The following is a 13,601-nucleotide window of genomic DNA, read 5'->3' as shown; positions in this document are numbered from 1 at the left end:
TTTTATGAAAAAGTATGTAAGAAGGCAATGATAATTAATAGCAGTAGTAATACCAACCTTAATAGCTTTCCATCATTTGTAAGATAAAGCTTAAAACAAATGTAGCATATAGAGCCTTCCATGATCTGGTTTCTGCCTCCATCTCCAATCTCAGCTCCTGCCACTGCCAACATACAACCTATGTTCCAGCCATATTAAATGACTTAAATCATTTCAAGCAAATGCCATGCTGCTTCATGCCTTGATAACTCTTCATGCTATCTCTCTACCTAAGAATGTATACCCACTTCTTCTGAGCAGTGAACCTTTCTTTCTTCATTCATCAAAACTCAGTTCAAGTACCACTTTTTCTAAGAGGTCCCCTCTCTTGCTCACCTCATTGCAGAAGCAAAGGTGAACATTCAGCCATTCCACTGCACCACCATTGTATTTGTATAATTATCTTTAATATGACATTTTTAATATTTTGCAGTTTTTAAATATTTGTCTTATGCACTATATTATGAACTTGTTCATCTATTTTTTTAAGGTACATTTTATAAACATATTCATTCTACTCAGAAACATTTATATAAAGTCTACCAATACCTCAAGGTCAATCAAGTTCTTCCTATGCCAAATGACCTTTCTTGTTTTTGTTTTTTTTTTCTGAGACAATGTCTCGCTCTGTTGCCAGGCTGGAATGCAGTGGCATAATCTTGGCTCACTGCAACCTCTGCCTCCCAGGTTCAAACAATTCTCCTGCCTCAGCCTCCCGAGTAGCTGGGACTACAGGTGTGCACCACCATGCCCAGCTAATTTTTGTAATTTTAGTAGAGACAGGGTTTCACCACTTCACCACGTTGGTCAGGATGGTCTCGATCTCTTGACCTCATGATCCACCTGCCTTGGCCTCCCAAAGTGCTGGGATTACAGGTGTGAGCCACTACACCCAGCCAACCTTTCTTAATAATTGTAAACCTGTCTGTTACTGTCTATATTTGCCTATGCTAGATAATTACATGTTCGATTTAGAATTTTTTGTATACTTGAAAATTTTTGTTTGTCCAGTAGATAAGTTTCTTGAAGGTAGGGCTGTAGCATAAACTCTCTAATATATAGCTCTCATATTAGGATTGGCACATACAGTGAACATAAAATATATATATAGTTTTTGAATTGATACTTGAATATAATGTACTATTATCTGTTATAGTAAAAGGATACTTTGAAATTAGGATAGATTACCAGTTTTACACAAAGGTGAAGTGATGGTGTAACCTACTTTCTGTAATCTACCCTCTACATATGCCAAATATAAGTTGCATTTTATAAAAATTAAAATAATTGAATAACAAAATTCTTATTTTCTCTATTTTTAAAAATCAAGATAAATTTGGAAGCTTCTATAAAGGTTCTTAGGATTTATACTATGAAATTGCCTCATAAGTGATAGTAAATAATCACAGATGAGATCCAAGATGATCTGTATTAACAGTGGGGTTTTACCTTTAAAACATGCATTGTAGACCACTATTCTTAATATTAGAAAATCACTAGTTAAAAGTGCTTTAATATGTCTGTTTCTTTGTTATTGCCCTATTTTTCTCTAATTCTGTTTCCTCTAATTCTGTAACCACTAATAAACAGAAAATTTGCTTCCAATTTATTTTGTTTTACATCATATGGCAAAGATTTCCAGTTTTGCCAAAAAAAGAAACATCAAGACACTTGATGAAATACCTTTTGACACACTGGTAACACTAAAACATCAGAAAATAAAATAAATGCAAAATAAAAAGATAGACATAAATTATTTTATATTTTTATATAAACCCTGGGAATTATATCTTATTTATTTGTACAGAATCTCTGAGGAAATTAACCATTATACTAGTTATATCCTATATATAGCTATAATTCTGAGTATTAAAAAGGAAATATGGTAAATAATATGCAGAGGAAATTAAATGAACTAAAGTGTTACTATTAATAAGTGTGACATACTAACCTCGACAGCAAAAGTCAGAAAATATTTATTAAAGTCCTTAGGACTGCATCGAAGTACATACAGTCCAGTCTGATTACCTGCTTTCTTCAGTTTACTAATGGCAAAATCCATCCTAAAGGTAAAGAAGAAGCAATTTGAATGATAATATAGCAAGCACCATAACATTATGACCAAGTGTCATCTAAAAAAATCAAAAGTCAAATCTAAAACTGTCAGAACTGTCTCCTCTACCTTATATGTTTAGCAATAATCCTTCAAAGGAAAAAATCAAAGTACCAAGCTATTTTGCAGTAAGTTCAAACCACTTCAAGGGACAATTATATAGCTTTAAAAACCAATAAAAGGTATTATAAGACAAAATCACAAAGAACAATTTGTTCATTTGATTTTTCTGCCTGCTGATTACAAAGTTAATATTTTTAAAACCATATTCTCTGAAAACTTCATTTAACCATAAAGATAATATGTCAGAAATATTTATATCTCTTCTACAATAGCAGTTACTGACATAGAAATCTGAATGCATGATTTTATTATTTAGTATGATAACAAAGTCTAAGAGAAGAACCACGGCAACTGACAAAGACTACTGATTTTTAAAATTTTCTGTGTTTTCTGAAGCTGCACACCTTGAAAGAAAAGCAAAATCTATACAAAAGCAAGAATCATTCTGTTTCACTTATCACCGTATTTCTAATATACAAACCAATGCTTGCACATAGTAGTTACTCAGTAAATATAAATAAAACAATGTTTGAATGAATTTATGGATACATGAATAAAGGCAAGGCGTTTTAAAAATATTAAACATGTAAATTACAAAGTTCAAGTAGTACAACTTTTTCATAGCAACCATATTCATTACTAAATAAATATTAAGCATAGACTAAATCAAGTCTTTATATTACCCAAGATGTATTTTCTCAAATACTTAGGAGTAGGTTAAATGCAAAGAACATAGTGTGCTCATGATCCCAGATTTTCCCTTTGCTCAAGTTATTCAAATCTGTTGTCAACATAAACCACATCCCACCTAAGAGATCATTAGGACTTAAGCTAAATAGATGTTATGCATGTTATGCATGATAGTTGGCTTTACCCAGTATTAAAGTAAGGATCTACAACCATGTGAGCCAATATGATAGTTACTAGCCACATGTAGCTATTTAAATGTAAAGAAATTAAAATTCAGTTCCTGAGTTGCACTAGCCACATCTCAAATGCTAAACAGCCACATGTAGCTAGTGGCTACTGTGTTACACAGCACAGATACAGAATATTTTCATCACTGTAGAAAGTTCTACATAGCACTAGTCTAGAAATGTAGATATCATATACATCTTGTGTTTGAACCTTTCAGTAGAAGGAGATGGACTATCCAAAAATAAAGCATTTTCAAATTTTGCACTGTGGCTTCCTTACAGTATTTTAAAATTAATAAAACATAAACTGGAGGTCTTTTTTACTAACATTCAGGAGCAAATCACACATAGGCGTGATTAACAAATGTTAAATTTGTACAAGTTATAAATATTATAGATTGGGATACAGATGGTAAATTATATACTAAATAATTCTAATTATTATGTAATCTGATTGCAAATAGCCTTTTGTTTAAAAAAAAACTTGTCAAATTAATGTATTTTTTTCTAAACATAACGTATCACTCTGTTAAATCTTCTCTGTAAATGTATCATTTACTTTTCTAAAAATTTACTTTTAAGTCTGTATTACTCACGAAATTGGGCCATGACAGTTGCTTTGTATATTTTCAAGCACTGTTGGAGGTGCTACTTCTTTACAGAGGTAATGATGTGCATCTGCAGTTAATCTATAATACCCATCAATTAATGACACGAAAGACAAAGCTTCCCTTAATGAGCTAAGTTCAATTTCCTAAGCAGAGAAAAGAAAAAGAAACAGCACCTTTTAGAAAGTCAACTCCATGTTAAATATTGAAAATTTTTTTCATTCCACCTTTTTAGAGTAATTCACCTAAATACATTTTCTTCTAAATTGCTCATGTCTTTTATGGTTCAGTACTCAATATGAATTACAAATTCTTATGTCTGATATTTAAGATCCTCCTAAATACAGATTATCATACCTTCCCAGTTATAGTTCACTCTATATCCATCATTTTACTTTATTTTCCAATGTCCTTCTTAGACTAATATACCAGTTATCTCAGCTAGAAATCTATTTAATACAATATAAAAGTTGACATTAGAACTCACGAGCATTTCTTTTTTTTTTTCTTTTTTTCTTTTTTTTTTTATTATACTTTAAGTTCTAGGGTACATGTGCACAGCGTGCAGGTTTGTTACATATGTATACATGTGCCATGTTGGTGTGCTGCACCCATTAACTAGTCATTTACATTAGGTATATCTCCTAATGCTATCCCTCCCCCACCACACACAATAGGACCCGGTGTGTGATGATCCCCTTCCTGTGTCCAAGTGATCTCATTGTTCAATTCCCACCGATAAGTGAGAACATGCGGTATTTTTGAGAGTCTTGCTCCATCGCCCAGGCTGAAGTGCACTGGCACAATCTTGGCTTACTGCAACCTCCACCTCCCAGGCTCAAGCGATCCTCCCACCTCACCCTCATGAGTAGCTCGGATTACAGGCGTGTGCCACCAAACCCAGCTAATTTTTGTATTTCTAGTAAAGACAGGTTTTCGCCATGTTGGCCAGGCTGGTCTCCAACTCCTGACCTCAAGTGATCCACCCACCTCGGTCTCCCAAAGTGTTGGGATTACAGGCATGAGCCACGGACTACATACCAGTTATATACTACTAAAGTTAAAGTATTCATGCTACAAACTAAAATGTTAGGAAATGTAGCTATGCTATGATTTTTTTTGGCCCCCCGCCCCCCGCCTCCCCGTCAGAGTCTTGCTCTGTCGCCCAGGCTGGAGTGCAATGGCGTGATCTCGGCTCACTGCAACTTCTGCCTCCAGGGTTCAAGCAATTCTCCTGTCTCAGCCCCCCAATAAGCTGGGATTACAGGCACATGCCAAGACACCCGGCTAATTTTTGTATTTTTAGCAGAGATGGGGTTCCAACATGTTGTCCAGGCTAGTCTCAAACTCCTGACCTCATGATCCACCCACCTTGGCCTCCCAAAGTGCTGGGATTACAGGCGTGAGTCACCATGCCCGGCCTGATTGTCTCTTAATACATATGTGAACATATAATCAGCCTAAAATGCAGCATGTTACTTAAATGGTAAAATATATGTACATATATGAAACCATTTATGTTTTTACATACAAAAAGTCAGTTATATAAAGAAAAAAGCCCCATTTGTAACAAAAAGGATGCAATATCAATAATTAACAAAAACTTCAAAACACTCTTATACAACTTTTTATTTAAATATACAGAAGATTAACCATGTTCTTGGTAGGAAAATCCAATATGATAAAAATGTAAAATTCCTCTCTAAATTAATTTTCTAATTTGTCTCAATCACATTAAAAATACCAACAGATACCAGAAGCTGTACCTAGAAAAACAGGGCAAACATGAGATTCAGAAAATCAGATCCAATATAAGAGAGATGAAAACACAGTTACCAGGATGAGAAAGGAATGACCAAAAATTACAGCTGTACAAAATAATAGCTGTACCTAGAGAGCTTCCAGTCCACACTATAAAGGTACTGTGATCGAAGAGGTACTTCTCCAGAAAAGAAGTAAAAACGCTATCATATGTGACAGGTTTGATTATGTGAAATTTTGTATTGAGAAGTCCACTACTTTTTTTTTTTTTTTTTTTTTTGAGACGGAGTCTGGCTGTGTCGCCCAGGCTGGAGTGCAGTGGCGCGATCTCGGCTCACTGCAAGCTCCGCCTCCCGGGTTCCCGCCATTCTCCCGCCTCAGCCTCCGAGTAGCTGGGACTACAGGCGCCCGCCACCGCGCCCGGCTAGTTTTTTGTATTTTTAGTAGAGACGGGGTTTCACCGTGTTAGCCAGGATGGTCTCGATCTCCTGACCTCGTGATCCACCCGCCTCGGCCTCCCAAAGTGCTGGGATTACAGGCTTGAGCCACCGCGCCCGGCCTGAGAAGTCCACTACTTTACAGAGTTCTTGTAGAAAATGAAAATAAAGCTAGATACAAAGGAAAAATCATAAAGCAATAATTAACTCCCGGAAAAAGTTATATAAGAATGAAAATATGATTACAGCATATTTCTTGGCCCAGCAATGAACAATATTTACATAATCATAAGAGAATACAGAAGAGTCCTAAATCAAAAATTATAATAAAGAGAAAAGCGTGTGACATGTTTCGATGATAAAAGGTATTTAGCGGCCAGGCGTGGTGCCTCACGCCTATAATCCCAGCACTTTGAGGGCCGAGGCGGGTGGATCACGAGGTCAGGAGATCGAGACCATCCTGGCTAACATGGTGAAACCTCGTCTCTACTAAAAATACAAAAAATTAGCTGGGCATGGTGGTGGGCACCTGTAGTCTCAGCTACTCGGGAGGCTGAGGCAGGAGAATGGCATGAACCCGGGAGGTGGAGCTTGCAGTGAGCCGAGATCGCACCACTGCACTCCAGCCTGGGTGACAGAGCGAGACTCCATCTCAAAAAAAAAAAAAAAAAAGTATTTAGCTAACACAAATAGCCAAAAAAAAAAAAAAAAACAGGTATTATAAAAGATATCCTAAACAAAATTAAAAGACTTGGAGATTACAAACATGTACAACAAAGGAATATACCTAACATACCTTGTGGGAATAAAACCTATAAAACAATTAAAAATAAAACAAGAAAACTAGTCAAAGGATGTGAAAAGGCAATCCACAGAAGAATAAATATTAAAGTTGACCTATAAACACATGAAGTATTGCTCAGTCTCAGGTTCTAATTAAGGAAATGAAATATAACAGAAGAGCATTATTTACCCATTGATTTGGCGGAAAAATTAAAAGATTGGTAACATCCAATGTTGGCAAAGGGTACAAGAAAAGAGGTGTACAGATACATTGGAAACACCTTTTGAGAAGTATTTTAATAATCTTTCAAAGTTGTAAATAGTCATACCCTTTGAACTAGCAGTTCACTAACTAGTATCCCTCTTATTGATATACAGGCACATTTTGTTTACTACACTTCCCTTTATTGCTCCTTGCAGATATGACTTTTTTTTTTTTTAAACAAATTGAAGGTTTCTGACAAACTTATGTGGAGCAAGTACAAGTCTATCAGTGCAATTTTTCCAACAGCATATGCTTACTTCCTATCTATGTGTCACGTTTTGGTAATTTTCATAAAATTTAAACGTTGCTATTATTATACCTGTTACGGTTATTTGTGATCAGTGACCTTTGATGTAGCTATTGTACAGTTGTCCCTCAGAATACAAGGGAGATTAGTTACAGGACCCCTGCATATACCAAAATCTGAACATATTCAAGTCCTGAAATCAGCCCTGCAGAACTCATATATGCAAAATGTCAGCCCTACATATATGCAAGTTTCGCATCCTGTGAATACTATATTTTCCATCAATGTTTGGCTGAAAAAATTGCATATAAGTGGACCCACACAGTTCAAACCTGTGATGTCCAAGGGTCAACTGTAATTGTTTTGGGGCACCACACACTGGGCCTATATAAGATGGTGAACTTAAGTGATAAATTTCTGTATGTTCTGATTGCTCCATCGAATAGCTATTTCCCTTTCTTTTTCCCTCTCCTCAGGCCTCCCTATTCCCTCAGACACAACAATAATGAAATTAGGCCAATTAATAATCCTACAGTGACCTCTAAGTATTCAAGTGAAAGGAAGATTCACCCATTTCTCACTTTAAACCAAAAGCTAGAAATGATTAAGCTTAGTGAGGAAAGCATGCTGAAAGCCAAGACAGGCTGAAAGCTAGGCCTCTTGCACCAAAAAGGCAAGTTATGAATCCAAAGGAAAAGTCTTTGAAGGAAACTGTAAGTGCTACTACTGTGAGCACATAAATTATAAGAAAGTGAACAGCCTTATTGATACAGAGAAAAGTTCTAGATAGAAGATCAAACCAGCCACAACATTCCCTTAAGCCAAAGCCTAATCTACAGCAAAACCCTAATTCTCTTCAATTCTGTGAAGGTTGTGAGAGGTGAGGAAGCTGCAGAAGAAATGTTGGAAGCTACCAGAGGTTGGTTCATGAGGTTTAAGAAACGAAGCCATGTCCACAGCATTAGTGTGCAAAGTGAAGCACAAAATGCTGACGTGGAAGCTATAGAAAGTTATCCAGAAGATCTAGCAAGGACCATTGATGAAGATGATGACACTAACAGATTTTCAAATGTAAACAAAACAGCCTTCTGTTGGAAGAATATGCCATCTAGGACTTCCACTGCTAGAGAGAAGTCAGTGCTTACCTTCAAAGCTTCAAAGGACAGGCTGACCCTCTTGCTAAGGGCTAATGCCATTGGTGACTTGAAATTCAAACCAGTGCTTATTTACCATTCCAAAAATCCCAGGGCTCTGCGAATTATGCTAAGTCTACTCTGCCTATGCTCTATAAATGGAACAACAAGGCTTGGATAACAGCACATCTGTTGTTTATAGCATGCTTTACTGAATATTTTAAGCCCATTGTTAAGATCTGCTCAGAAAAAAAGATTGCTTTCAAAGTATTACTGCTCATTGACAATGCACCTGGTCACCCAACAGATCTGATGGAGATGTACAAGGATATTCATGTTATTTTCATGCCTGGTGACACAACATCCGTTCTGCAGCCCATGGATCAAGGAGTAATTTCAACTTTCAAGTCTTATTATCTAAGAAATACATTTTGTAAGGCTAAGCTGCCATATATAGTGATTCCTCTGATGGAGCTGGGTAACTAGAAAAACTTATAGAAAGGATTCACCATTCTTGATGCCAGGAAGAATACTAGTGATTCATGGAAGAAGGTCAAAGTGTTAACATTATCAGGAATTTGGAAGAAGTTGATTCCAACCCTCATGGATGACTTTGAGGGGTTCAAGACTTCAATGGAGGAAGTCACTAGGATGTGGTAGAAATAGCAAGAGAACTAGAATTAGAAGTAGAGCTGAAGATGTGACTGAATTGCTACAATCTTATGATAAAATTTGGACAGATAAGTTGCTTCTTATGCATGAGCATTAAAAAAATAGTTTCTTGAGATGGAATCTAGTCCTGGTGAAGATGCTGTGAATGTTGTTGAAAAGACAGCAAAGGATTTAGAATAAAGTTTAGCAGATAAAGCAGTGGCAGGGTTTGAGAGGACTGACTCATTTTGAAAGAAATTCTACGGTGGGTGAAATGTTACCAAACAATGTCACATGCAACAGAGACATCTTTAACGAAATGGAGAGTCTATTGATGCAGTAAATGTTGTCGTTATCTTAAGAAATTTCTTCAGCCAACCCAACCTTAAGCAACCACCACCCTGATCGGTCAGCGCCATCAACATCAAAGTAATACCCTCACAAGCAGAAAGATTATAACTCTCTGGAGGCTCAGATTATCGTTAGGACTTTTTAGCAATCAAGTGTTTTAAATTAATTTTTAAGACATAATGCTGTTGCACACTTAGTAGACTTGATTATAGTATAAACATAACTTTTATATGACTGAGAAACCAAAAAATTTATGCAACTCACTTCATTGCAATATTTGCTTTATTGCAATGGTCTGGAACTGAACTAGCAATATCTGACATACGCCTATATACATTTTGCAAACATCCTACAAAAGACTTAGAATCTATAGAGACTCTACAAATTGAACAGAAAGGGACAAGCCAATGAAAAATATGCAAAAGACTGTCACAGGCACTTTGTAAGAAGGATATTCAGATGAACAATAAGTAAGTGAAAAAGTACTCAACATCATTACTCACCAGGGCAATGAAAATAAAAACTACAATGAGCTACCAGTACGCATCTACCAAACACACTAAGATTTTTTAGACTGACAAAATTAAGAGTTAATTGGGATATGAGACAACTGCAATTATCACGCATTACTGAAGGAAGAGTGAACTGACAGAAGTACAAAAAATTGTTTGGCAGTATACTAAAGCTATCACTATGACTCAATAATCCCCTCTCTAGGTATATATACACAAAAAAATGAGTGCACGAGTCCACCAAAAAATATGTATAAGAATGTTCATAGTAAATTTATCCCTAAAAGCCCCAAACTGAAAGCAACCCAAATGTCCATCAACAGAATAAATTTAAAATTTATACTACCCAGCAATAAAAAGGAGTGAACTGACACATGTAACAACATAAATGAATCTTCAAACATTATACTAAGTAAAAGAATCTAGATTTTAAAAGAAAACATACAGTATCATTCCATTTATACACCCTTTATTAATAGATAAAACTAAGTGATGGTAGATGATAGGTACCTTAAGTTAGGGGTGGAGGTGAATAAGTGGGAAGATGCATGTGGAAACCTTCTGGAAGTAAGAGAAGTATTCTGTTTTTTGAGGTGGGTGTGGCTACAAAGATGTACAAATATGTAAAAATTCATTGAGCTGTACACGTAAGATTAGTGTGCTTTACTCTGTTCATGTTATAGCTCAACAAAAAGTAAAAAGAAAAATAGGCAACAAAAGTTGAACTAGCTAAAACTACAAAACTACTGTGCATCAAAGGACACAAGCAACATAGTGAAAAGCAATCTATGGAATGGGAGAAAATATTTGCAAATCATATATTTGAAAAGGGATTAATATCCAGAATACACAAATAATTTCTATAATTCAGCCAAAAAACCGGATTAAAAAATGAGCAAAGGACTTGAATATATATTTCTTCAAAGAAGATATACAAATGGCAATACATATATGAAAAGATGCTCAGTAACACTAATCATTAGAGAAATGTGAATCAAAATTGCAATGAGATACTACTTCACACCCATCGGACGGCTACTATCACAAAACAGAAGATAACAAGTTTTGATGAGCATGTGGAGAATGTACTCCTGGTACGAATGTAAAATGGTGCAGCTGCTGTGGAAAACAGCATGATGGTTCCCTAAAAATTACAAGTAGAATTACCATATGATCCAGCAATTCTACTTCTAGGTATGACATGGTTTGGTTCTGCATCCCCACCCAACTCTCATCTCGAATTGCCCATGCGTCAAGGGAGGGACATGGTGGGAGGTGATTGAATCATGGGGATGGTTTCCCCCATGCTGTTCTCATGATAGTGAAGGAGTTCTCATGAGATCTGCTGATTTAAAAGTGGCACTTTCCCTGCGCACTCTCTCTCTTCTGCTGCCACGTAAGACATGCCTTCCTTCCCCTTCACCTTCTGCTATGATTTTAAGTTTCCTGGGCCAGCTATGCAGAACTGAGTCAATTAAATCCTCTTTTTAAATAAATTATCCAGTCTCAGGTAGTATCTTCATAGCAGTATGAGAACGGACTAGTAGAAGGTATATATCCAAAGGAATTGAAAGCAAAGTCTTGAAGAGTTATTTGTATACCCATGTTCACAGTGGCATTACTCACAATTGTCAGAAAGTAAAAAAGCGACCTGAATATTCACTGATGGATGAATGAATAAACAAATGTGGCATATACATGACACAGAATACATGTATATATTAAAAATGAAGGAAATTCTGATACATGCTGTAATACAAATGAACCTTGAGTATATTATACTAAGTGAAATAAGCCTGTCACAAAAAAACAGTATTGTTTGATCCTGCTTTTATGAGGTATCTAGAGTCGTCAAATACATAGAATAAGAAAGTAGAGGGCCAGGGCACAGTGGCTCACGCCAGTAATTCCAGCACTTTGGGAGGCTGAGGTGGGCAGATCACGAGGTCAGGAGTTCAAGACCAGCCTGGCCAACATGGTGAAACCCCATCTCTACTAAAGATTAAAAAAATTAGCCAGGCATGGTGGCATGCACCTGTAATCCCAGCTACCCGGGAGGCTGAGGCAGGAGAATTGTCTGAATCCCGGAGGCGCAGGTTGCAGTGAGCCAAGATCGCGCCATTGCGTTCCAGCCTGGATGACAGGGTGAGACTCCACCTCAAAAAAAAAAAAAAGAAAGTAGAATGGTGGTTGTGAGGACTGGGAAGAGGGGGAAATGGTGAGTTTTTATTTAATGAGTATAGACTTTCAATTTTGCAAGATAAAACAGTTCTGGAAACTGGATGCACAACAATGTGAATATACTTAACACTACTAAACTGTACACTTAAAAATAGTTAAGATGCTAAATTTTATATTATGTATATTTTACCAAAATTATAAAAAGAAATAAATGCTAGAATGAAGAGGAAAACGATAGTAAAAACAAAATGTTACTAACACATAATACACTGGGAAAATGCAATAATAAGCAAAAATTATTTTCCTATATCCATATATAATTTGGTAGGAAAATACACAGAGAAAAAGTATTAATCTTAATAAACAACAGAAAAAGCATAATATATAATGAATGAAATAAAAAGAAACATGATGTGTCAATATGAATAAAATGATCAAGAATTACTGAAAAACATAAAACAATACTTGGGTATAAGGAGAAATACAATATATCCCTAAAAAAGAAAATTTAATGTGAGACAGAAATGTCAGCTCTTCCCAATTTGTTACACAATTCCAAAAAAAGTCAGTGTAATATTTTTAAGGAGCTTTACAGATACTCAGCAAAGAAGTGTCACACTTAAGAGCTTAGGTTTTCAAATCATGCATTTGAGTTTAAATAGCCCTACCACTTAACCAACACCGTGCCCTTGGAAAGTTACTTAACTTCTCTGTATTGCAGACTTAAAATTAAGCCGAGTCCAAATACAGTCCCACAGAGAAGTTCTTTAGGTTACTACGGTTTGTTCACATTAAGATCAATAAGCTCTCCCAGAAACATTTATTATAGATCCACACTGAGGTTGATAATTAATCATCCTTTCATGCATCCATAAAATATTTATCAAGCTTTTTCTAAACTAGGCCCTGAGTACACTGTGCAAGGTGTAGGGGGTACAAACACACATAAAAATATGATCCTTACCTTCAAAAGGCTCACAGTCTACTATGCAGTGGTGTACTATCATATTTTTATCTAAGAACAGAAAACTATGCTAAATTAAGTGAGTTGCAAATTAGTTATAATTTTGGTAATATAACCCTGGAACAGCCAGACAGGTAAGCCATATAAATACTTAAGATAAATGGACAAATAACATTAATAGGACTAGTTTAAGCCAGAAAGGGTCAAGAAGCATCTGAGTTAAAAAGAAGACAGAGCAGATAAATGAGAAACTTAAGAGCAAAGTATAAAATAATTCATTTCTTCCATTTATATTAAAATAAATTCGATTTCTGAAGCTATTTAAAAAAAGAGAAAGGGTTAATCTTTTAGAATCAACTATGTCTTATAGCTTGGGTGGGGCTAACCTGGGATTGATTTACATTTTGTTATATAAGTTCCAGACATCATTGTTTTATTTTTCTCCTTTAATTAGGCAGTATAACTGGCACATATACATCCCTGTTGATAAAATATTTTAGGGGTGAGTGTTACATCAGAGAACTAGTATAATCTAGAGTAGAGATGGGGAGAAAGTAACTGGTGCTTTGCTAATCT

The 13,601-nt window shown here is 35.8% G+C and overlaps 1 protein-coding gene across 4 annotated transcripts in view; it reads right to left on the bottom strand.

The window, feature by feature from the left end:
- The window catches only part of JAK2 (Janus kinase 2), a 164,348-nt gene that overhangs the window by 62,090 nt on the left and 88,657 nt on the right, over window positions 1–13,601 (bottom strand). For all 4 annotated transcript variants that reach the window (XM_030919371.1, XM_030919374.1, XM_030919372.1 and 1 more), the window contains 2 exons: window positions 3,729–3,886; window positions 1,991–2,102 (listed from right to left, as the gene is read on the bottom strand). In XM_030919371.1, the coding sequence (XP_030775231.1) occupies window positions 1,991–2,102; window positions 3,729–3,886 (270 nt within the window). The remainder of the gene's footprint in view (window positions 1–1,990; window positions 2,103–3,728; window positions 3,887–13,601) is intronic.

The sequence above is a fragment of the Rhinopithecus roxellana genome, chromosome 16 (genome assembly GCF_007565055.1).
Source record: "Rhinopithecus roxellana isolate Shanxi Qingling chromosome 16, ASM756505v1, whole genome shotgun sequence".
NCBI classification, from domain to species: Eukaryota; Metazoa; Chordata; class Mammalia; order Primates; family Cercopithecidae; genus Rhinopithecus; species Rhinopithecus roxellana.
The sequence above is the reverse complement of the archived record's forward strand: the minus strand, read 5'-3'. Positions and strand labels throughout refer to the sequence as shown.